The sequence below is a fragment of the Pseudochaenichthys georgianus genome, chromosome 1 (assembly GCF_902827115.2).
Source record: "Pseudochaenichthys georgianus chromosome 1, fPseGeo1.2, whole genome shotgun sequence".
Classification (NCBI taxonomy): domain Eukaryota; kingdom Metazoa; phylum Chordata; class Actinopteri; order Perciformes; family Channichthyidae; genus Pseudochaenichthys; species Pseudochaenichthys georgianus.
In genome coordinates this window covers 45,473,553-45,498,310 of record NC_047503.1, presented here as the reverse complement: position 1 = coordinate 45,498,310, position 24,758 = coordinate 45,473,553, and the positions used below count along the sequence as shown (strand labels likewise).

The 24,758-nt window shown below is 39.8% G+C and overlaps 1 protein-coding gene across 1 annotated transcript; it reads right to left on the bottom strand.

Moving 5' to 3' along the window:
- Positions 1-1,818: 1,818 nt before the first annotated feature.
- Positions 1,819-24,417, bottom strand: LOC117453153 (collagen alpha-1(IX) chain-like). Its single transcript, XM_034092048.2, has 26 exons — positions 24,343-24,417; positions 23,291-23,365; positions 22,472-22,510; positions 22,297-22,359; positions 17,067-17,120; positions 16,822-16,857; positions 15,824-15,847; positions 15,222-15,275; positions 14,919-14,972; positions 14,220-14,252; positions 13,183-13,239; positions 12,995-13,048; positions 11,844-11,897; positions 11,673-11,726; positions 10,633-10,686; positions 10,498-10,551; positions 8,861-8,914; positions 8,432-8,485; positions 8,230-8,283; positions 8,100-8,144; positions 7,962-8,015; positions 7,503-7,556; positions 6,603-6,656; positions 2,981-3,052; positions 1,910-1,945; positions 1,819-1,854 (listed from the first exon to the last, which is right to left on the bottom strand). The coding sequence occupies exons 1-26, from the start codon at positions 24,415-24,417 to the stop codon at positions 1,819-1,821; spliced, it is 1,347 nt and encodes a 448-aa protein (XP_033947939.2).
- Positions 24,418-24,758: the final 341 nt, after the last annotated feature.

Below are 24,758 nucleotides of genomic sequence, written 5' to 3'. Positions count from 1 at the left end.
CTGCTCAAAGTCCAGTCTGGATGTCTGGTTCAATACAAAACATTGGATTTGAAGCCAGGATCTGTTCCCACAATATTCGATTTCTCAACGTATGCAGTCGGGAACACCGACCGTCCCAGCACGTCGGCCGCGCAAGACAATGACAGTGTCAACAAACGTGAAGTTCGAGCCACCAAACGAGTTGCTTCAGCTGCCGAGAGAGAGGTAAATATTGCAGCACTACCAGATTACTAGCTCACACATGTATTTACTGACACAGTGTGACCTTATTAATTAACGCAATCGCGTCCAAACTAAATGGTAGCTATTATGACGTACAATAGAGAATTGGGGGTGTTCTATAGCTCAACTAATTAAACTGGCATACACACGCTCATCTGTCGAAAACAGCCCTAAAAAGGCTAGTATTGATGGATGGTATTGCAGGACCCAGAGCGCACGGAGCACAGAGCGGACAGCAGATAACGGAATTGCAGTTGTATTGCTTATAGATTATCAGAACATTTCAAAGGGGACACAGCCCCATTGGATATTAACCTATGGATTAACTACATCATCGTTGTTATCGTTGTAATGCCATTGAAGACCAGTTTAGACCAGACAATGAGGAAGGTAAGCCGTTAGCCTGGCGTATGTTAGTACCTAGCGCCACTTGTTTTGATGTACGTTTTTGTGGATAACCTCGCGAGTTTGTATCTTTCAGTGTTGAGGTGGGCACCGTTAGATTCTGTGTCTCCTTGCGATCATAAACGATGTGTTGGATGTGCGGCTAGGATAAGTAATAAGGGAGCTAGGAGTGATTTTCGGTGCAGTAATAGGTTAGCATTTTCGCTCGGGGCTAATTCAGAGGCTCACTGTTAGCATTGTGTTTTTTTAAAAAATGTATTCCGGATCGTATGCCACTCTATTCGACCGAATCGGTTCATAAGCATAGGCCATGGGATGCCTGGTAACTGTAGATGCTTCCACATCAATGTCATCTCCCGACGAATAGTCAAATGCATCGTTCAAAACGTCGATCTCATTGCAAAATTCCTCCATCGCTGCCATATCTGCTACGTTGTGTTGACTTCAGGTGGAGCGAAAACACAGCCAGTGACGTCACCATTTGGGACTCCCCTAATGGTGGCGGCCTGGTCCCGGAATTCCCCACCCGGCCGGCGGATAATTAATTTTCTTTTGGCGAGTAATATCATATACAATAAATATTACGATCAATATCCATTGTAAAATGAATAAACTACCGGAATATTATAACTGTAATTGGTGTTTCCTTTCCCCTTTAACTTTAGTCTTAGTTATCTCAGTGGGTCTCAAACGGTTTAGTCACAAATTATTCAAAAGATTATTTCCGCGGCACACCTTCATATGATCATTATAGTTATTAAACAAATAAGAGAATAAAGGAAAAACAGTTATGAAATACTATATGGCAGTAAAGCAAGAATAGAGTTTGAAAGGGGAGTGATTTGTAAAATATCCATAAAGAAAAAGAACATCTGCTTACAGATCTGTTTCATCTGGGTGTTGAGAGAGGTATCCATAGGTCTCTTAATGTTGCTCTCAAAGTGCACCAGATTGATGCTTTTAACTTCAATATTTAAAAAAAAATCTTCCCGGACCCCCCTAGAGGAGGTGGGGTCCGCCCCTAGAGGAGGTGAGGACCCCCCTAGAGGAGGTGGGGTCCGCCTCCCACTCAAAAAATTAGCACTTTACCCCTGCCTATATGCCGTGAGCTGATTATCACCCTTCATTCGGGTGTACTGTGTGTGCGTGTTGCAGTAGAAAATTCCACTGTAGCGCCGCAGCCACTGTGGGCTAAGCCCCAAATGTTTTCAGGTCCAGGCGACGCCCCTGCTTAACAGTAATCTAAGTTTTAATTAGAGGTGTTAAAACGTATGAAACATACCTGATCTCCCTGTGGACCATCAACACCAACTGCACCCTGAGGGAGGAGAACATAACATGTTGACATCAACAGAATTCTCAACAACATCAGCAAAAACAACAATATAACATCAACACGTGGGGTATGAAATACACTTTTATATATATACGCTTTTCAGTTAATGAAAATGGCTCATGGCTTCACCTGTAAACGGACAGTTCACCTCAAAATAAAATAAACCCCCTTTTTTTAACCTGTTATTCTATTTAAGTCTAGAAGTTGTTGATGTGTGTCGATGAGTGTTGGAGTTATCTACCTCACCTATGCACATTGTTGTGGAACTATTTTCTTTCTACCAAGCTCCCCCCATCGACTGTATCAGTGTGCAGCAGAAAGCATGTATGGACAGGAAGCTTGTGATATTGGGAGATGTAAACATAAACATTGAGGAGTCCTCTTTGTCTAAGCTTTAATATCAGGTAGCTCTGTGTAGATTAGTAGAGGCACGCATCCTAAAAAGAAAATCCCAAAGGATACTTCTCACAACATGTCTGGAGATTATCTTGAGTAACCGGGTCATGATTTCTTTGAAAGATACTTTGCTGTTGAGGTTTCCAATAGCATTTGCTTTTTTAGCACCACAAGCAGAGTGTAATGTCGTTTTATTATATTCCAGACTACAGACATCTCTTCGGCCGATATATCCAACACTCGTCAACTCACACCGATAAAAAGCATTACAGGTAAGGGATGTCATAATAACAGAAATGTTGTTGTGAATTTCCGTACTCAATTAGATTTTGGGATAAAAACATACATAATAAATCCCACATACATCGAAATATACACCCTTTAAAAGCATTTGCTTACTGGTGTTTATTAGGAAGTTACACCGGTTTAAATTCCCTCTCTAATGTCTATTTTCTTTTGCCGTGAAAACGTCTCCTTCAAACATCTGTCTTCATTTAAGTTACAAGTATCGGTCCTTGTGAAATCCTACAGGTGAAAGGAAAACGTCTTTTGGTTTTTGTGTTGAACTGTCCCTTTAAAGTTAATCCTTGCTTTTTCGAGTATCATTTTTGTGTCTCTTACCCTCTCGCCCTTCTGCCCAAGATACCCAGCAGGACCAGGAAGTCCGGGCAGGCCGAGGTCCCCTTTACCTCCCTGTAAAAACACACAGAAATAAACAGTTTAATACACACTCAGAATCAAAACACAAGGTCTGACTGTCTTAGAAAAGTCGCCTCCCTCCCCCACTTTAACCTGACCACATGCACAGAAAAAACAATTTCCAGCTTCACATCATCTGAAGGACCCCCCCCCTCCCAATTATCCACATATTTCTGGGTGGGTGTGGGCACTGATTGTGGCGTACAGTGGTCCGACGGGTTTTATGCATTCCTGGGGAACAGAGAGCTCTTTCAGGGCTTCTTTTCCTGCCCCGAATCCCCCCCTGGGCTGCAGGAGAAACCCCTTTGGGCCCTCAGATTTCTGCAACAAGAGGCCATTCATGCACGCTCCCCGACGGATTAGAGACTTAACTGCAGGGACAGAAGTTCATAAAGACCTGCTGCTGTTTAATAAAAGCATGGCAAGAGGATTCATTTCCCTGATACAAGGTTTATCTTGGTGAATGATCCTCGTGTTGAATAATACGTTCAGGATTAGTGCTGCGTACCTGGACTCACATTCAGATTCAGGTCCGGACTCAAGTCCAGAGGTTCAGGTTCAGGTCCGGACTTATAAGTCCGGACCTGAACCCATGGCTTGTGTCAAGTTGTGTGAGTAACTAAAGTGAACTTATTGTGAGCTAATTATCAATTGAAAATTAACTCATAATCAACTCAAATTCAAACTCGTCAGGTTTATTGCGCTCCCTTCCAACTTGTGTCCACATTTCTCTACAAAGTACAAATGTAAAAAAAACACTTTTTTCCACTTAGTCTACAAATGACTTATGACAGCAACTACAGTGAACTACTACAAAGTTCAAACATTTATTTCATTTACCAAACTAAAGTAACCAACCAGTCCCTGAGCTGACTGAGCCTAAATCCCTAAAACGTTGCTGAAAGGTAGAGTGTAGAGTAGACTATACGCATTACACTGTTACACACCTACTATACAGTATACACTGTAGTGACTGTACAGTCAGAGTGTACTGTACTGTCTGTACACCATGTCTTTTCTACAACTCTACATGTGTACATTATACAGTACATACTACATACATAGTGATGTACATACATACTGTTAGAAATTAAAATCAATGTTGATATGGCGTAATTTTGAATTAAATACACTATTTAATTTAAATCAGTTTTATTCTGAAAATCCGGAAGTTCACACTATTTACTTAATACTTTTATTCTGAAAATTCTTCACTTCCGGTTAGCATTAGCATGTGGCGAAATGCTACGTCTTCAAACCGTGAATCGAAGGTGAAATGACATGTGATGTTGTACACTGAGCACACTGGGATTAGCACTTATTTATTGACACTGAATAACGTTTATCAGGGAATGTTTAAATAACCACAGACACCAGAATATACGTAAGTGCTAGTTTTTTTGCGAGTCCAAGTACCGGTTCCTGACGTTCCGGTTTTAACCGGACTTGAACCGAAACTTTTTACAAGTCCAGTACCAGTGCGGCGTACCGGTACGCAGCACTATTCAGGATAGATAGTGTTTATGGACACTGATTGCTCGCTTTGTATTTAAGGGCCTTGATCTCTTAGTTTGAAGTATTCAGCAGCTGAACAGAGATGAAGGAGATTATAGTGTTTTGAATTCAGGTTAATCAAAATATATCTTTTTCAGATTCTCGATCCAGTCATGTTCTTATCTTTTACTACATTAGCATAATCCTATTGTTTTCCTCAACGGTTTTATTAGTTTTCCCAAAGAAAGGAGGGTTTCAAACGCTTTTTTTATTGTGAGAACTTTAAAACTTAGTGGACAGATAGGATTTGACAAAGTGATACAAATTGTAAGAACTTCCTCGTAGCTATGATCCAGTTTTTTTGCCATGTGAGAGTTCTCTTTATTACATTCATATAGAGACTTTAGACTTTATCAGATACTTTGTATACTATGATATGTGCGGATTGATGTCTGCAGGTGTAACAAATAGTTTGAGTTCTGAATGTAAAATGAATTTGTGTGATCAGCTGTTTATATATGTATTACCAATTTGGTATTTACTAAATGGTATTGCCGTAACCTTTTATTGTTTTAAAATAATATGTACATCTTACAGTGTTTCCCACAAATCTGAAATATACTTGTGGTGGTAGCCGAGAACGGGGGGGTGGTGGGTGCTAGTGGAGCACGCTCATGAACTGTTCGCCAGAATCTTGCAGCGGAGTTACTGCGGAGCGCATAAAGCAGACCCTTCGCACGATAGCAGAGCAAACAGGTACAGGAGGGGTAGTTAATCGATCGCAGATGGCGTCGTGCTCGCGGACGGATCAAAAAAGATTAAACCTAAATGGGTCGCAAAATATACTTTGGCGGATGTTAAAGTCTATGTGTGGGAAACCCTGTCTTATACAGTAACTAATGTTTGGAGTACCACAGAGCTCTTTACTGGGGCCACACCCTTTTTTGAGACGTTTTTTGATGTGCACCACATTTGGATCAAATTAAGCATTGTTTATTTGTAGTATATTTAAACCAAAAGGATGTAATTAAATACAAATATAAAAGCATGCATGGTTTACTTTTTATGACACTATTTACTTTACGCCGACCACTAACATGTGGCTTTTATCTATTACAGATTCACTATTAATATTTTCTATTAGATGAAGACAAGGTAATTACTTTTTCCTTGTTTCTCCATCTGTCACACGCAACATGTAAATATAATTTAATATATATATTTAGTGTCCTGGTTCTGGTAAATGGATTAAGGAGATGCTTTGTGTTCTGGCATAAGAAAAACGGACTTAAAGATTAATTATTTTTATCTATTAGCTTATTTATATTGAAAATAATGCTTATTGACTTACTTATTTTTACCGAAGAAGTTGAGAGATGAGATTTGGGGGTTTTAATAAATGGTTGTTCAGTTTATTCAAAATAGGTAAAAAGCCAAAAAATCTTAAAATGTAAAAGATGTTGGTTTTTAATAACGCTGTCACTTGATAACAAAAGAAACATTAACCTGGTTTAAAATACATTTTAAATTAGGGCTTTCTTTCATGTAGAGTCCTTCCTCTTATCGTTTTGTAATTGCCTCATGCGCACCGTCCACCATAACTATTGCTTATATTATTATGTGTTTCTGACACGTGGACGAAAGGCACACAGGTAATCAGGAATAAAACTTGCCTTCGTTTGAATTGAACTTTGACCTCTCAAATACAAACCCAACAATGCACTGCATATTTGTGATAGAGGAAAGATACATTATCTATCTGTCCCATTGTGGTCAGACCTCTATCTAATCCTGTTCACAGCTAAATAAACACTACAGATCATTTAGATAATCAAAATGAGCACGTACACACTCATCTCTGTTTCCAGATATTCTTGGAGGTTTGTCTTTGTCCCACTAATGGAGCGGTACCGTCTCTTTTACCCATAAAGCTGTATTTTCTGGGTGACTACATTCTCTGACACTGCGTCTACCATTTCAAGATGTGGTGTGGTGTTATTGTTACAGTTGACTTCCACCCTGATATTAAACCTTTTTTATTGGGTCTTACCCTGGCTCCTGCTGCTCCTAGAGGCCCTGCATTCCCTCTCACTCCACGTGCACCCTGGAAGAGAAAAAACAAGGTCAAATTAGATAGAAAACTAAAACATTTTTAACAATGTGCCTGTAGGTTAATAAAGGGGATTTGGGGCTTGTGTAATGTCCTGTTAGTGTGTGATGGTTGGCCCAATAAACAAAGAGCAGGACTTTAGGGTTTGAAACACTATGGATGATCAGATCTGCCTTGGCAAGGTGGAATAGTCATTTCCTAACTTCTAGCCTTGAGTGGCCATTAAAGGAACTGCAGTTTATGGCACATCCGTGTTGGCTTCATTTTTTAGCACCAGAGTTTGTCGCCTGGATCCAAGACTATAAATATGGATGGTCAGGAGCGTGAGAATTCTTAATGTGACAACTATTTCATTTCACTTTTGGTGCTGGTAGAATATATTCCTTATTTAGTTTGAACCTTAGTGATATTGGAAGTTATAATCTTCACGTTTATAAAGCCTGCATGAAAAAACTTGGTAAAACCCACAGGGAGAAAGAAGTATGAAGGTCTGCACTAATATTCCATCTTCTCAACATCGATGTTTCACCATAGCAGAACAACTTCAATGTCATTCGCTATCGCATAATTACACAGCCATGTGTAAGTGCAGTGAGAGTCCCTTTCGAATTCTCCATCCCATCTTTCCTTGACTTTGTGATCTATTCCATCGAGCTCAAGGAAAGGTGTTAATGAAAAGATATAGGACTTCATTTATTTGATCATTTGACCCCAGCCCAGAATGAGAAGCGAGTGTTGGGGAAGGAAGTTAAGGGGAAGAAGGATGATGCGCTAACAATCTATGTTCTATCTCATGGAGACACAAAACAGATGTAACTGAAATAGATGCATTCGACTCACTGGTCCTCCTCTGGCTCCGACTGGTCCAACTCCTCCCTGGTCTCCACGCTCCCCCTGGAAACAAAGCAAATAATTATCAGCACTGAGAAGAAGTTAAACACATAACAGTTTTTCAGGATACAGAATCCTTTATTCCTCCAAAGGTGGGGAAATGTATGGTGTTACAACAGCAAATAGACAATATATCATGGCTATTATATTGTACATTGTGTATATCATAAAATCAAATAAGTGCAAAACCATGGTAAAAAAGAAGTAGCAGCATAATACAATTTAGTGAAAGAGCAGATACTTCAAAACTGTTTTTTTTTTTGTGGTTTGAAATTACCTCAATTTTATAAATGCCTCAAACCAATAAAATCCAGACAATTAGCTGTTTTTCGGGTAATTTAAAATGATTTGACATACTTGCTTCAATTCTCTTGCTTTAAAATCAAAATAAAATGTTATTTTACTCACTTGTTTCCCTGGAGACCCCATAATTCCTAAAACACCTGGATCACCTGCGGTACCCTGGTGGCAACAAAACAACATTTCACCAAAAATACATACAATTTAAATTTGGCCTTAGAATATAAATATAAAATATGATCATACCACGACACCACTGACTCCTTTTTGCCCATAAGAGCCTGGCATACCCTACATGGAGAAAACAGTATGAAACATCAAAGAAATCTCACACTTTCAATACGGAATCAGAAGCTTTGGGTCAAAAGTTACTTACAGGAAGTCCTTGTAGGCCGGCATCACCTGGACCCCCATTTTTCCCTGGAATACCCTAAAAACAACACAAACAATTGGTGTTGTTAAAATGCACAAGTTCTCTTAAGGTCTTGAGACTTTAGGCTTCATCTGAAAACACACTTCTTTAACGATTGTTTTGCAGTAAAACCTCTGAAAAATATATACAAAGAAATAGTATTTACCTTGATTGCTGGAAGACCAGGAATCCCCTCTCGGCCATCTGGACCAGAAAGGCCCTGTTGACAGTACAAATAAAAGGGTTTACAAAGTTAATTGGACATATGTGTCTCTTTAAGTAACAGATATTTCTAGAATAGATGTGTTAGATGTATTGGGTGCACAGTTGAATTGGCAACCAGCATCTTAATGCCTTAGAGAACAGCTTAAAATATAGAACATTGTGCATAAATTGCATTTTATTGCATTACATGAAGAAAGAAATATCAAAAAGTAAAGTAATAACAAAGGGAAAGTTGGTTGTTGGGTTGTTGCGTTTGATAGAACGAGTTTGTAATATGAAAAGGAAAGCAGCAAGACTGTAGTAAGGTAGGAAGATGGATACATTTAGAAATGCATTTCTTTTATGATAGATAAAATGAAGCGCTGCTCACAGCCTCTCCTTTCAGCCCGGGCACTCCTCTGATTCCAGATGGACCACGTTCGCCCTGTAAGAAACAAAAAGAGACATGAAAAAAAAGTTGATATGGAAAATAGTTTTTTAATGACGTTTTAGGAAGAAACAGGATTTTAAAGAGTCCTCTCCTGCTGATGTTCAGGTGTATATCAGTATGTAGTGTCTCTACTTTAAAGACTCCTCTCCTGCTGATGTTCAGGTGTATATTAGTATGTAGTGTCTCTACTTTAAAGAGTCCTCTCCTGCTGATGTTCAGGTGTATATCAGTATGTAGTGTCTCTACTTTAAAGAGTCCTCTCCTGCTGATGTTCAGGTGTATATCAGTATGTAGTGTCTCTACTTTAAAGAGTCCTCTCCTGATGATGTTCAGGTGTATATCAGTATGTAGTGTCTCTACTTTGAAGAGTCCTCTCCTGCTGATGTTCAGGTGTATCTCAGTATGTAGTGTCTCTACTTTAAAGAGTCCTCTCCTGCTGATGTTCAGGAGTATATCAGTATGTAGTGTCTCTACTTTAAAGAGTCCTCTCCTGCTGATGTTCAGGTGTATATCAGTATGTAGTGTCTCTACTTTAAAGAGTCCTCTCCTGCTGATGTTCAGGTGTATATCAGTATGTAGTGTCTCTACTTTAAAGAGTCCTCTCCTGCTGATGTTCAGGTGTATATCAGTATGTAGTGTCTCTACTTTAAAAGAGTCCTCTCCTGCTGATGTTCAGGTGTATATCAGTATGTAGTGTCTCTACTTTTAAAGAGTCCTCTCCTGCTGATGTTCAGGTGTATATCAGTATGTAGTGTCTCTACTTTAAAGAGTCCTCTCCTGATGATGTTCAGGTGTATATCAGTATGTAGTGTCTCTACTTTGAAGAGTCCTCTCCTGCTGATGTCCAGGTGTATCTCAGTATGTAGTGTCTCTACTTTAAGAGTCCTCTCCTGCTGATGTTCAGGTGTATATCAGTATGTAGTGTCTCTACTTTAAAGAGTCCTCTCCAGCTGATGTTCAGGTGTATATCAGTATGTAGTGTCTCTACTTTAAAGAGTCCTCTCCTGCTGATGTTCAGGTGTATATCAGTATCTAGTGTCTCTACTTTAAAGAGTCCTCTCCTGCTGATGTTCAGGTGTATATCAGTATCTAGTGTCTCTACTTTAAAGAGTCCTCTCCTGCTGATGTTCAGGTGTATATCAGTATGTAGTGTATCTACTTTAAAGAGTCCTCTCCTGCTGATGTTCAGGTGTATATCAGTATGTAGTGTCTCTACTTTAAAGAGTCCTCTCCAGCTGATGTTCAGGTGTATATCAGTATGTAGTGTCTCTACTTTAAAGAGTCCTCTCCTGCTGATGTTCAGGTGTATATCAGTATCTAGTGTCTCTACTTTAAAGAGTCCTCTCCTGCTGATGTTCAGGTGTATATCAGTATCTAGTGTCTCTACTTTAAAGAGTCCTCTCCTGCTGATGTTCAGGTGTATATCAGTATGTAATTAAAATTGATCCGCGAACGGTAACAGCTTTCGAACACAACACAAGGGTAAGACAGTAAACCATACAGACATCAGTATAAGTTTGCAACTGCTAAATTGTGTGTCTGTTGTTGTTGTTGTTGTTGTTCTTATTGGATCTTACCTGAACTCCTGCTGGCCCGCTCTCACCGATGACTCCTCTTTGACCCACATCGCCCTGAAAAATGATTTTAAAATCAGTGTTTTTTTCTAAATAACAATGAGGGCGTCAACATCTGTGAAACAGATAGGGACTCACGGGGGCTCCCTGGATTCCCTGAGGACCACCATCTCCTGATTTCCCACGAAGACCCTGTTTGTCGAGATGGAAATGTTGTAGTCAGTAAAAGTTTAAATAGGAGAGACATCGATTGAGTCAATGTACGTCAACACAAACATCCAATGCATCTGGTGGCATAAGGTGTGCACGCTAAACCTGTCAAAACTGCATGCACATGGTTCTTATTCCAAATTGCAGAAAGTGATTTGATAAAAAGATAATGTAAAATAATAAAGACCGTTAATGTCTTTTTAATATATTTTTCCATCATTCTGTTATGTATTTATTTAAAAAGTATAATCGGTATTCTACCATGTGTTATTCTTCTAAAATAAATTGAGCTGCCTGCTTTATACGTTTTTATTTTATAATGTCTTTGAAGGAAAAGTTTAGCCAACAGGTGCTTTCTCCTGATTGGACGATTGATAGTCAGCCATTTTGTGGTGTTTGTATATAAACTCTGGGTGCTTCTCAATGTCGAGGAAGGATGCTCCAGAGCCACTATTTCAAGGACGCTACGTCATCGAGTCCCGCCGAAGGACTTTTCCAATGTCCAGGCTCCTTGGAATTCTACCGAGGCCGGCGTACTTCGTAGCGAGACATTTCGAGGCTGCACATGTGTATCCTCCGCGGTCTTAAAATCCCCACAATGCTTTGCGCACGGACCAATTTCCAAATCTTTGGCGGAAATCGCGCTCCATTTAAGGCGGGGCCTCGCATATGACGCACACCTGTTAGCCTGTTCCACCACTCTTCGTTTTCCGAGGTGAGGAAGGATTCTTGCCTCGCTTCTGAAGGAAGTGACTCGGAAGACATGTCCTACCAAGGAAGCGTCCTCGACATTGAGAAACACCCTGTGCCCTTTTCCTCTGTAAAAGCAGAACCTGATGGAGGCTGTGTGCTAAAACAAGACGATTGTATACACGTTCTGTCTCTTGGATCCAACACGATGGACTTTACTTTCCTTATTTGTTTAATTCTCCATGAAATGTTTGCATCTTGTGTGTTTGACGTCTTACCCTGTCGCCTTTGGAGCCGAATATTCCTTGGAGGCCTCTTGCTCCACCGGGACCCTAAAATTACTCAGCGGAAAGAGGAGAGGAGATGGAAATGTCCCATGTTAATATGTTTGACTGTGAGGTGGTGTCTTATTTTGAAGCATGTGGAGAGAGGATGGTGAAATATTTTACTGGTAGTCCTTGAGATCCGACTTCTCCCAACGTTCCTTGTTCGCCCTCCTCTCCCTGAAAGAGAACGTGAGTAATGTCATGCTGTGATATCAAGAAATGCATTACGTATTTCATCTTTCGTTTACTTTAACATTATTGCAAAAGCTGCAAATAAGGACAAGAAACTGTCTCGTTATTCCTCAACATATATCAGGCCAAAGATCCCTTAGCTAAACAGAGACCCCACTAACAACATGTATACACGCTTCACATTGGTTTAGCTAGCTCATGTGATGCACAAGGATACATATGTAAAAGTGTGATTATCATAGAAGTTGTGTATTCTGTTTTTTTCATAGTTTTTTTCACATGTTTCATTCATCCTGCCGCTTTTATAAATGGTATTAAACATAATTATATTCAACGGGGAAAAAAAACAACAGTTCACTCTACAGCAGGGGGGTCAAACTCAATTTCATGCGGGCCACATCAGCATTATGGTTGCACTCAAAGGGCCGGTTGTAACGTTAAGACTATATAAAAATACATATATAAATATATCATACATATAAAATAATGTATTATATTACATCATTGCCTCTGCATTGGATTATCATCGGATAGGGTAATAACTTCATAATTAACTACGTCTGAAAGCAGAAGTCGAGGGCAAGTCAGTGCGTATGTCCCAAAATGATTTAAAAAGAAAAGCCAAATTCTGGAGAAAAAAGAAATAGAAGTGACATTTTGAAATAAAAATCTAATTCTGAGAAAAAGGAATTCTATGAAAAAAGTCATATTTGAGATGCATTGTGGGACATGTAGTTTATGGGCGACGTGCTTCTGTAGCATGTAACCGTATAATAATCATATTATATTCTTTGCAAGCTCTTGTGGGGCCACATAAAATGAAGTCGCGGGCCGAATGTGGCCCCCGGGCCTTGAGTTTGACACCCCTGCTTTATAGGCTGAAAACATTTTGGATACATATGTTATCAGACATATTTTAACTTAAAAAAATAAATGCAACTTTTATAACATTATCAAACGGCACCTCTGCAGGAATTCTAGACACTGCACATAATAAAGCCTCTGCAGAATCTCACTCTTTGTATGCTTTAAATTGCAGGAATAGATCAGATGCTGTTCAGTGTGTGAGGACAGTATGCTACCTTGTGTCCTTGTCTCCCGGGCTCTCCAGATTCACCTTTAATTCCTTTGTGGCCCTAAAGACAGACGGGTGAGAGCAGCAAGTTATTCAACTCATCCATAAAATGTAGCTAGTAAAACGGTACAAACATGTAATTAATGAACGAGCATCTAAAGAAGGAAATATCAGCATCGGGGAAATGTCACTCACTTTCATGCCGGGTAGTCCAGAGTGTCCGTGCAGTCCAGAGGGGCAGGCGTTGGGACACTGAAAAACACAAGAGCCTATTTGAGGTCATGGAAGAGCCCCGCCACCAGGGGGCTCCACTGTCTCGAGACCCCAGGGACCAAACTGAGCTAACTGAGCTAACCGTGACCTTACTGAGCTAACTGGGACCTTACTGAGCTAACCGTGACCTTACTGAGCTAACAGTGACCTTACTGAGCTAACCGGGACCTTACTGAGCTAACTGGGACCTTACTGAGCTAACCGTGACCTTACTGAGCTAACAGTGACCTTACTGAGCTAACTGGGACCTTACTGAGCTAACTGGGACCTTACTGAGCTAACTGGGACCTTACTGAGCTAACTGGGACCTTACTGAGCTAACCGTGACCTTACTGAGCTAACTGGGACCTTACTGAGCTAACCGTGACCTTACTGAGCTAACTGGGACCTTACTGAGCTAACCGTGACCTTACTGAGCTAACTGGGACCTTACTGAGCTAACCGTGACCTTACTGAGCTAACCGTGACCTTACTGAGCTAACTGGGACCTTACTGAGCTAACCGTGGGATCGAATGTTTCTAAAAATGCATCTTTACCGCATATTGCTTTTACTGTATTGTTGTTTTAATCATGGAAAAGGTACGAGCTATGAAATCAGCTATGAAATGTATGTTTCTGTCGACTTGAAGTTCGTTAAAGTTGCAATGTTCTTGAATAAGTTAGTTGCTGGTTGAGTTCCAGATGTCTGAGCTTTCCATGAGCACTTGAACACATCAGTCTGGCTTTGAGTTACAACGCAGCGATAATGGAATATTGGCCAAATAAAAGCTCCCTTAAAGCATATATGGTTTTGCTTTCACCTTGCACCCTTTGTAAAATCGTGTGTCTTTAGTCTGTGTTTATACCAACATGTGTGTGAGTCCAGTCATCATTCAAGTCAAGTAATTGTTTCTTCTTGAGGCAGAGAGCAGTGTTTTAGAAATGATGATACATGGATCTGTTTTGGGATCAAACTTACCAGGTCCTCTCCATTATACACGCCTGGAAGACCCTAGAACAAACACAGTGCCGTGAGCTCAAAGACACTTCATATCACTAATGTAGTTTCCTTTTGTTCCTTTATCCTAAAGATGTGTTGCCCCCCCTTCCCCCCACCCATCTAACGAACCACCCTCTCATTAGGAGATGCCCAATGGAATATAACACGTGCCCACCACCCTTAACTATATCAGCCTCACAGATACCGCATCCATTACAAACTCCTGGTCCTCACTTTCAAAGCCCTCCACCATCTGCCCCCCCCCCCCCTACCTCCCTGACCTCCTCATCCTCTACCATCCACCCCGGTCCCTCAGATCCACCTCAGCCGGTTTGCTTTCCATCCCCAAGGCCAGACTCCGGAGCTTCGGGGATAGAGCCTCCTCTGTGGCAGCTCTGGAACTCCCTCCCCAAATACCTCCGTGAGTCTGAGTCCCTCACCCTGTTCCAGTCCCGCCTCAAAACCCACCTCTTCAACTCTGTATCCATAACCCCCCCCCCCCCCTCTCAACCAACTTCCTCCTGACTGCTTTTCTGTTTTGTTTTGTTTCTTTTTGGTTTGTTTGTCTACCCTCCCTCCCACATGTAAAGCGTCTTTGGGTTCAATAAAAGCGCTATAGAAATTAAATGTATCATTAGATAGTAAAAAACAGAAATAGACAGAAGCTGTGATATTTACCCGCGGCCCAGCAGCACCAGAAAGACCAACTTGACCTCTCTTGCCTCTCGCTCCCTGTGAAATATGGTAAAAGGTCTTTATAAATACAGCATTAGGACAATCATCTTAAATCTTAAAGCAGCATCAGCAGCAGCTACCCTTAAATATACATATTATTTATATATTCTGTTCTTCTCCAACATCCTGAGGACATTTAGAAATAGAGGTATTGCTAATGCTTGTAATTTCTTATTTGTAAACATGACAAATATTAGCGATAATACGATTTAAAACTTTATACACTAACATAATAAGTGTACTTACGCCTGGTCCAACTTTGCCCAATTCACCTGGTAGCCCATCTGTGCCTGGAATACCCTGGGAACAAAGCAGAAGAACGTGAAGCCTCTGAAAGCATTGTTTGTACATACATCTTTTGGTGACAGAGCCTTCAGTGTGGCACCCCCCACCCTCTGGAACTCTCTCCCCCCCCAAATCCGCAGCGCCCCAACCCTGGACATTTTCAAAAAAGCCCTCAAAACGCACCTTTTTACCGAGGCTTTCCCTACTGTATAGTTAGTTTAATAGGTTTATTTTTCCGCTACTCCCCCCCCACCCCCTTAACCTGTCTGCCTTTTTTTTTCCTACTCCCCCCCCCCTACCCGACTTGTAAAGCGACCTTGGGTTTCCTGAAAGGCGCTATACAAATTTTATATATTATTATTATTTATTATTATTATCTAATTACAAATATTAATCTACTCTTAACATGGTGGAAGAATTTTTAGATATTTTACTTAAGTGGAAATGCTTTAATGATTTTAAAGTTCATACAAAAGTAAATACTTACCTTAACTATAAATATGTTTACCCTTACTGTATATTACAGTTGTGTATCGAGTGTGATATGTTGTGTTTGTACTCACATCCAGCCCATCAGGTCCTACACCCTGTGAGAGAGAAATCAGCGATTGTTAGACTTCGACTTTTGTACAGAAATAAATAAACAGTCGTCTTGATGGCAAATTGTCGTTGGTCCTCGAAAAAAATATTTAAATGCAGCTAATTTTTTATATTTATTAATTGTGCAGGCTGGAATACATTCAATACTAACAACATATACTGTCTTTAAATATCAGGAAATCACTTTCAGTTATTATTTTAGTGATAATGTACTGTTTAAAGTTAGACTAAGACAGGGGTGTCGAACTCAATTTCATCACGGGCCACATCAGCATTATGGTTGCACTCAAAGGGCCGGTTGTAACTTTAAGACTATATAAAAATACATATATAAATATATACAGTATATATATAATATGTATATCATTGCCTTTGCATTGGATTATTATCGGATAGGGTAATAACTTCATAATTAACTAGGTCTGAAAGCAGAAGGCTAGGGCAAATCTTTTGCTAGTCTCTTCTGTGAGAATGTCACAAAATGATTTAAAAAGAAAAGCAAAAAAAAAAAAAGAAGTGACATTTTGAAAAAAATGTCAAATCTGAGAAAAAAAAGCATATTTAGAAGAAACAAAAATCAAATTCTGAAATGCATTGTGCTCCATGTATGGGCAACGTGCTTCTCTAAAACATATATTCTTTGCAAGCTCTTGTGGGGCCACATAAAATGAAGTCGCGGGCCGGATTTGGCCCCCGGGCCTTAAGTTTGACACCCCTGGACTAAGAGGTCATCAGAATAACAATAATATACAGAAATATGAAACAAAGACTGATGACATTTTTCTCCAAATCATGTCAGTTCTTCATTGAGTAGTTTGTAAGCTATAGAGTCAAGCACACATCATATCTTTTAACATGATATCCGGACTTTGTATCCTAACATCTAAGCAGCTAATATTCACTCTCACAGTTTCGTATATCATTAAAACATAAATGTACTTCAGGTAATATGTGTACTTACAAGCTCTCCAGGAGGCCCTTGAGCTCCAGCATCTCCCTGAAAACAAATAAGAAACGAAATGTCAAATGTAATACCAGAAATATTAAAAAAGGAAGAGAAATATGTTCTTCTATAAACACAGAGGTGTGGCCATGCAAAAGGATGTGCGTCTCTGCAGACAGGGTGTTCGATGTAGTGCTTACATTTTAACAGAAAAGATCAAACAAATAATTAGAATATGTTATATAACATAATAATGAACGTACTTTTGGTCCGTTTGGCCCGACTGCTCCCAGATCTCCAGAAGGTCCAACAAGTCCCTGCAGAGGAGACACAACGCATTTAAAGAGGACATCTTCAGGTTCACACCTTAATGTTGGGTTTCTGGAAGAACATTGCATGCTTCAATGTCAAAAGAAAACATTATTTTCCTCCTTATTCCTGTCTAAATAAATCTTTATTAACCATCCGTCAGAAACGCTCTGTCCACACGCCAGACCTCCTGATGAAAGAGTTCTGATTGGACCGTCAGACAAATATGGAGCATCTTTGTGGTGATGATTTACAAGCTGTGTGTGAAGTATCAGTGTAATGAGCCTTCATGTGACATAGTATGGACGTTCACAAAAACTGACAATATAACACTTTGTGGTAGGGCTGCTCAATTAATCGTATTTTAATCACAATTACGATTTTGGCTTGCAACGATTATGAAAACAAAATAATCTAAATAAAAAAATCTATATTATTTTTTTTTTTTTTTAAACATTATTTGTTTTAGTGGTTTTTCAATTGACTTATTCTTAAAGTTCAGGATAATCAACTGTTAAAAACATACTACACCTTTTTTTTCAATAAATGGATGTTTTCAAAATAAATGGATAATCGTTTTTAATAATCGTGATATCAATTATTGACCCAAATAATCGAGATTATGATTTTTGCCATAATCGAGCAGCCCTACTTTGTGGGTTGGTTAGCACTCCTGGTCCCTAAATGTATATTCAAAAGCACTAGAATGTGATTTTTCTAAATAATAATGAACACAAAATCCTTCAAACTAATCAGTGCTATATAAATAAACTTTGCCTTGCCTTGCCTTGCCTTGCCTTGCCTTGCCTTGCCTCGCCTCGCCTCGCCTCGCCTCGCCTCGCCTTGCCTTGCCTTGCCTTGCCTTGCCTTGCCTAAAGGCTTAACACTCCTGGCTCAGACTTGTGTGTAGCTTTAATAGAGGCTGTCTCTGTATGTTTGTCACATTAGTTTTTCTTGGCTAACATTCACCTGAAAAGACACTTAGCAGGTGTATTACTGAAGTTATTTAAAAAAGCGTTTTCTGAGAAAGTTGCAACCAGTTATATTTTGCAATGGGCTACTGGTCTTGAGATGACTTGAAATATGTTAATGACAAACTTACAGTATTCTTAATACTCTCTACATTTGACTGATATAAGATCAGTTTGATTAAAGAACCAAATGTAAAAATGCTAATGTTGACAATGCTGATGTGGGGGAAATAAATGCCGACCCTGACATCTGGCATTCAAGTTTAGTGTCGAATAACTTCACATACTGTTAATGTTCACTGTATACGAGAGAGATGGACAGGTTCCTGCCTGCAGAAGTACAATACATAACTACACCTGCGTTGAAAGGGTTAACATCAAACATCACGGACAGGTTGAACTGAACTAGGATGGAAACAACTTCTTGAAAACGTCTATTTATCAAATGTAGTCTTATTTTTGTACTTGGGTCCTTTACTAAGTTAAGGGATTTATCGGACCATTGCAAAAATGCAGCCTAGACATCCACAAAGTATCAGACAGCCACCCGGTTTCTACGTTCTGCTGCTTTAAGTGTTTTCTCACAGCAATACATTCAAGAGAAGGCAGTCCTCTCTCACCGCCAACACTCAGTCATTATGATGTTGACAGTTCTTAGAAACCAAGACATGAATGATTGGAATAACTCTTCTATGAAATCTATAAAGTGTCGTCCTTCCCCTGATTCTGCAGAGACGGAGAGGTGTGGCGTTCCTACTGTTCTTTAGCTCCTCCCTTCCCCAGAGGCGGGAAGTAACTAAGTCCCCTTGAATCAGACTTTAGTTCCACCTGGAGTAAATCCACCAGCTACCCTGCAGTCTACAAAGCCATTCAGACTAGCTGCACCTCCACCAGCTACCCTGCAGTCTACAAAGTGCTTCAGACTAGCTGCACCTCCACCAGCTACCCTGCAGTCTACAAAGCCATTCAGACTAGCTGCACCTCCACCAGCTACCCTGCAGTCTACAAAGTGCTTCAGACTAGCTGCACCTCCACCAGCTACCCTGCAGTCTACAAAGTGCTTCAGACTAGCTGCACCTTCACCAGCTTTGAGAACTCTTTCATGATCAATCATTATAAAACACATCATATATATTATTCTGAGATGGACCAATCTGCACAACGACTACTTTTACTGTCTTTCACTATATTTAGATGAGAATACTTTTCTACTTTCACTTGAGGAACATTTTGAATGCAGGACTTTTACTGTGATAGAGTATTCCTACACTCTGGTACTTCTACTTTAACTCAAGTACAAGACCTGAGTACTTCTACTTTTACTCAAGTACAAGATCTGAGTACTTCTACTTTTATTCAGGTACAATATCTGAGTACTTCTACTTTTACTCAAGTACAAGACTTGAGTACTTCTACTTTTACTCAAATACAAGATCTGAGTACTTCTACTTTTACTCAAGTACTAGATCTGAGTACTTCTAATTTTATTCAAATACAAGACCTGAGTACTTCTACTTTTACTCAAGTACAAGACTTGAGTACTTCTACTTTTACTCAAATACAAGATCTGAGTACTTCTACTTTTACTCAAGTACTAGATCTGAGTACTTCTAATTTTACTCAAATACAAGATCTGAGTACTTCTACTTTTACTCAAGTACAAGATCTGAGTACTTCTACTTTTACTCAAGATTTGAGTACTTCTACTTTTACTCAAGTACAAGAGTTATTTGGATAGTATTTGTTTCCTGATTCCTTTTGTAGTTGATTGTCTGGCATCAGATCACTAAACATTTATTATTTTTGTAAATGCAATATTGTGTCAGCATGACCAGAACGTCTCTTTTAAGTTTGGCAACTTCTAATCGAGAGGTTTCCTTTTTTTTGTATTTATAAACCAGTACTTCTACTTGTACTAGAAGATCTGAGTACTTCTACTTGTACTAGAAGATCTGAGCACTTCTACTTGTACTAGAAGATCTGAGCACTTCTACTTGAACTAGAAGATCTGAGTACTTCTACTTGAACTAGAAGATCTGAGTACTTCTACTTGAACTAGAAGATCTGAGCACTTCTACTTGAACTAGAAGATCTGAGTACTTCTACTTGTACTAGAAGATCTGAGTACTTACTTGTACTAGAAGATCTGAGTACTTCTACTTGTACTAGAAGATCTGAGTACTTCTACTTGTACTAGAAGATCTGAGTACTTCTACTTGTACTAGAAGATCTGAGTACTTCTACTTGTCCTAGAATATCTGAGTACTTCTACTTGAACTAGAAGATCTGAGTACTTCTACTTGAACTAGAAGATCTGAGTACTTCTACTTGTACTAGAAGATCTGAGTACTTCTACTTGTACTAGAAGATCTGAGTACTTCTACTTGTACTAGAAGATCTGAGTACTTCTACTTGTACTAAAATATCTGAGCACTTCTACTTGTCCTAGAATATCTGAGTACTTCTACTTGAACTAGAAGACCTGAGTACTTCTACTTGAACTAGAAGATCTGAGTACTTCTACTTGTACTAGAAGATCTGAGTACTTCTACTTGAACTAGAAGATCTGAGTACTTCTACTTGTACTAGAAGATCTGAGTACTTCTACTTGTACTAGAAGATCTGAGTACTTCTACTTGTAATAAAATATCTGAGCACTTCTACTTGTACTAGAAGATCTGAGTACTTCTACTTGTACTAGAAGATCTGAGTACTTCTACTTGTACTAGAAGATCTGAGTACTTCTACTTGTACTAGAACATCTGAGTACTTCTACTTGTACTAGAAGATCTGAGTACTTCTACTTGTACTAAAAGATCTGAGCACTTCTACTTGTACTAGAACATCTGAGTACTTCTACTTGTACTAAAAGATCTGAGTACTTCTACTTGTACTAGAACATCTGAGCACTTCTACTTGTGCTAGAAGATCTGAGTACTTCTACTTGTACTAGAAGATCTGAGTACTTACTTGTACTAGAATATCTGAGTACTTGTACTTGTACTAGAAGATCTGAGTACTTCTCCTTGTACTAGAAGATCTGAGCACTTCTCTCCAAACTCTAGACCTGGACGAAGGAACCAGAAGACGCCTAAAACGTTACATCAGCCAATGAAGGCAACAAAGTAGACCCTCCTAGCTGAGAGCAGAAGTTCCTTGTGTCCCAAACCCCTCACACTGGCCTCTCCTGTGCCTCTGGAGGCGCAGGAACTCTCTCCCCTCTTCCCTCAAAGTGTGATTGTGCATCTTGGTCCACATGTTGGTTCCTGTTCTCCGTTTGAATCCTCATGAAGCTCTGAATCTGCAGTCTGTCCTCCGCAGCATCTCAGACACTGAGCCCTTTCTGCTCCGCACGCCCAGCAGACGCTCCCTCTCTCTGGGCAGCCGACCCCCCTCCGTCTCACACAAAAAGACCCCTGTTTCTGTCAGGAAGCAACTGGAGACTACCTTAAATAGCCCGGATTGATTTATTCAACGTGTTTTCTTTTCGCTCAGGTTGAAGCCAAGACAAGCTGCTCCCACGGCGGCAGATCTGACCGGCTCAGATCTGACAGAGATTCAATACATCCTCTTGTTGGAGAGTTCGCCCGCAGCGCGGAGGGAGACTCATGCAGGAGGGGAGAAGTACTACTACTACTATTTAGGTAGGAGTAGGTAGACTACGGGCTTTACGTACAAATCCTGAATTGGAAATGTTAATTAATGTGCAAAACGAACAAAAGTATTTCATTTAAAAATACCCAGTATACAAAATGGCTCTTTTCATAGTATTATATTAAAGAATAGTATATCATCTGCTTGTATCACTAAGAAATACATGCAAGCATTTAAATGTTGTAATTTTGCAATGTGGGGCCAATTTACTAAAGGTTTACTTTGTAACATATTGGCGCGTTATAATTTTGTAAGCGTTTTTTACACGTAGGCTACAAAGTAAATAGAGGAGTAAAAACTACAATATTTGCCAACAAAATTGGGTTAAATTAGAAATGTATGCATCATAAAATAGATATACTCAAGTACAAGTATGACACAATAGTACTTAAGGACAGTACTTGAGTAAATGGACTTTACACCATTGCTCGCATGCCATAGTGGATTGCAGAGCCACGAGTGGATTGCAGAGCGGCTGTGAAGTGCGTGTGGTGCGTGAATACTAAACCAGCCACAACCCAAATAAACTCTTCTGTGTTTCACGTGATGTCTGACTCACGTCTGCGCCTGGGAGTCCTGCAGCTCCTGCGGCTCCGTCTTTTCCGTTATCTCCGTCCGGGCCCTGCAAGCAGAAGTTAGAAGTTAGAAGTTCACCTCTCTAACTCTGAGGGTTTCTGATCTATCACACATCTCTGCATGAGGAAAGAGGAAAGAGGAATCAAAAGTCCACTCACTGGTCCGCCGGTCACTGTGTTGTCGTCTCCTCTCTCGCCCTGAAGACACAGGAAGAACATATCATTTAAATATAAAGAAAATAGTGGATTTGTATTGTTGTGTGACAGGGCATTGCTACCACTGAGGACACTGGAGTCATGTCCTTTTTGTGTATTACTATTACGTTTTTTTATTGATTGATTTTTTTTTATTTCTAAAGGCCAAACAGTGGCAGCTTGACAGTCTGTTGCAGAAGCTGTACCGTACACATACTGTATAATGCTAAAGCTAATATCCAATGCCAGTAAGAAGTACATTTTAAAATCTTACAATCCTTGCATATATTGAACAATGTATCGGGTCTTCGAACCTGGTACATGTGTGTGTACAATTCTAGAATAAAACGAAAATCAGACATAATAAGGTTATTTTATAAACTGATTCCAACATGTTTGACTCAATCTTGATTTTGTAAAGGATGCAGGGTGTTAGGTGACGAGGGCTTTGAATCAGCACTAAGACCATCAAAGCATGTCTTGGTGCATTATGGGGGAGCTTGAACCCGTGATATTTGGCTATGGTCCTTTTTTCTGTAATGATAATATATTTGAGGTTTTTTAATTGGATAGCAAAAAGCATTGTTGCTGTAACAACTCTGTTTGAGCTACATGTTGAGATTAGAATTGGGTTGAAAGTCAGGATGAAGTCATGTGACGACCTTTTTTCATTTCCAAAAAGGCCTCATTGTTAAAACAAATACAAAATCCTGCTGTGTTCTGAGCTGATTAAGACAGAAATAAACTTAATCCCACATCATGAAAGCTTCCCCGTTGACTCACATCAATGGCGTCCACTCCAGGTACGCCTGCTACTCCGGGCGGCCCCAGGGAGCCTCGGGGACCGACCGGGCCCCTCTGGAAAACAAGCACAGACAGACAAAAATCAGTTTCCACTTTTTCTGACTGAAATCCATCTCTTAATATCATCCATGTTTCTGCCGCTGAGGTCTGAAGGGCGGCCGAACAGAGCCTCATTGTTCGGGTGATGCGAGGGGAAAGGTCACGAAACTGAACCTGCGCTCACATTATCCTCACATTACACGTAAGTATCTGCATGTGTTCGGATTACTGCCGATCGGAGCACTGGGATGAATGGACCACCGTATGGTATGGACCATTTTTAGAAAAACAATCAGAAAATAATTGAAGTCTGTTGTAAAAAAATGCTGTTTTTGTTGCATATATTTCAAGATTTTCTCAAAAAAGACCTTCAGTTTTCTCACTTTCAACATTACTAACAAATAAAGTGGAATATATCATGAGAACTAACGAGTGATATTGTCCTGGCATGGATTCAGGATATACATTTTAAAAAGAGAGTAACATGATAAAGGAGAGGGGGTTGTATACATTTCTCACACAATATATACACACTGTCAAAGAGAATCCAATATCAAAATAATAACGTATTTACAGAACTCTTGAGTCGCTGAGAATTGTGAAAGGGATTCAAAAATATTTGATAAAAATGCAAGTATACGTGTGTCACTTCAGAAAAACACACAGTACGTTTTCATGGATCAATATAATAAAAAATACCAAAAATATGTTCAAAAATAATGAAAATATGAGTTTACATTAAAGTCGAGTCATCACAGAGCCAAACAGATAAGCAGAAAGTGCCAGAAGAATATAAAAATGCTTCAATAAGAGATCAAAACAATATCAGTAACAGTTCAAATATACGTTTTAAGGGTCTTTACCACGCCTTTTTTCTTCATACAATTATCTTTGAAACACAATAAAGTACAATTCGCTCCACGGAGCACCACAGACTTGCTTCAAGCACCCTTAGGAGTATTTCAGGAATATAGAGAGCAGCTGTTTCTCACCTGAGCCGAGCAGATGAGCACGATTTGCAGTAAAATCACCAGCAGAGACTCTCGGTAGGTCCTGGAGAGAGACATGGTCTTCCCAGGCCGGAGGGAGAGGAGAAAATTCCCTTTTTCCCAGATTAGAAAAGGGCTCACGGTTCACCTGAAAGACTGAAAACACCCACCGTCTGCTGGGAGGAGAGCTAGGAATACTGATTATTCATGAGAGGAGGAGGAGGAGGAGGAGGAGGAGGAGGAGGAGGAGGAGGAGGAGGAGGAGGAGGAGGAGGAGGAGGAGGAAGAAGAGGAGATTAAAACATCTTCTCGGTATTTGACACACTGCACTTTTATCCTTATTTTGTAATGTCTTATTATTTGTTTGTTTTATATATTGTTTATCAGACCCAAGGAAGAGTAGGCAAGCTGATCTATCA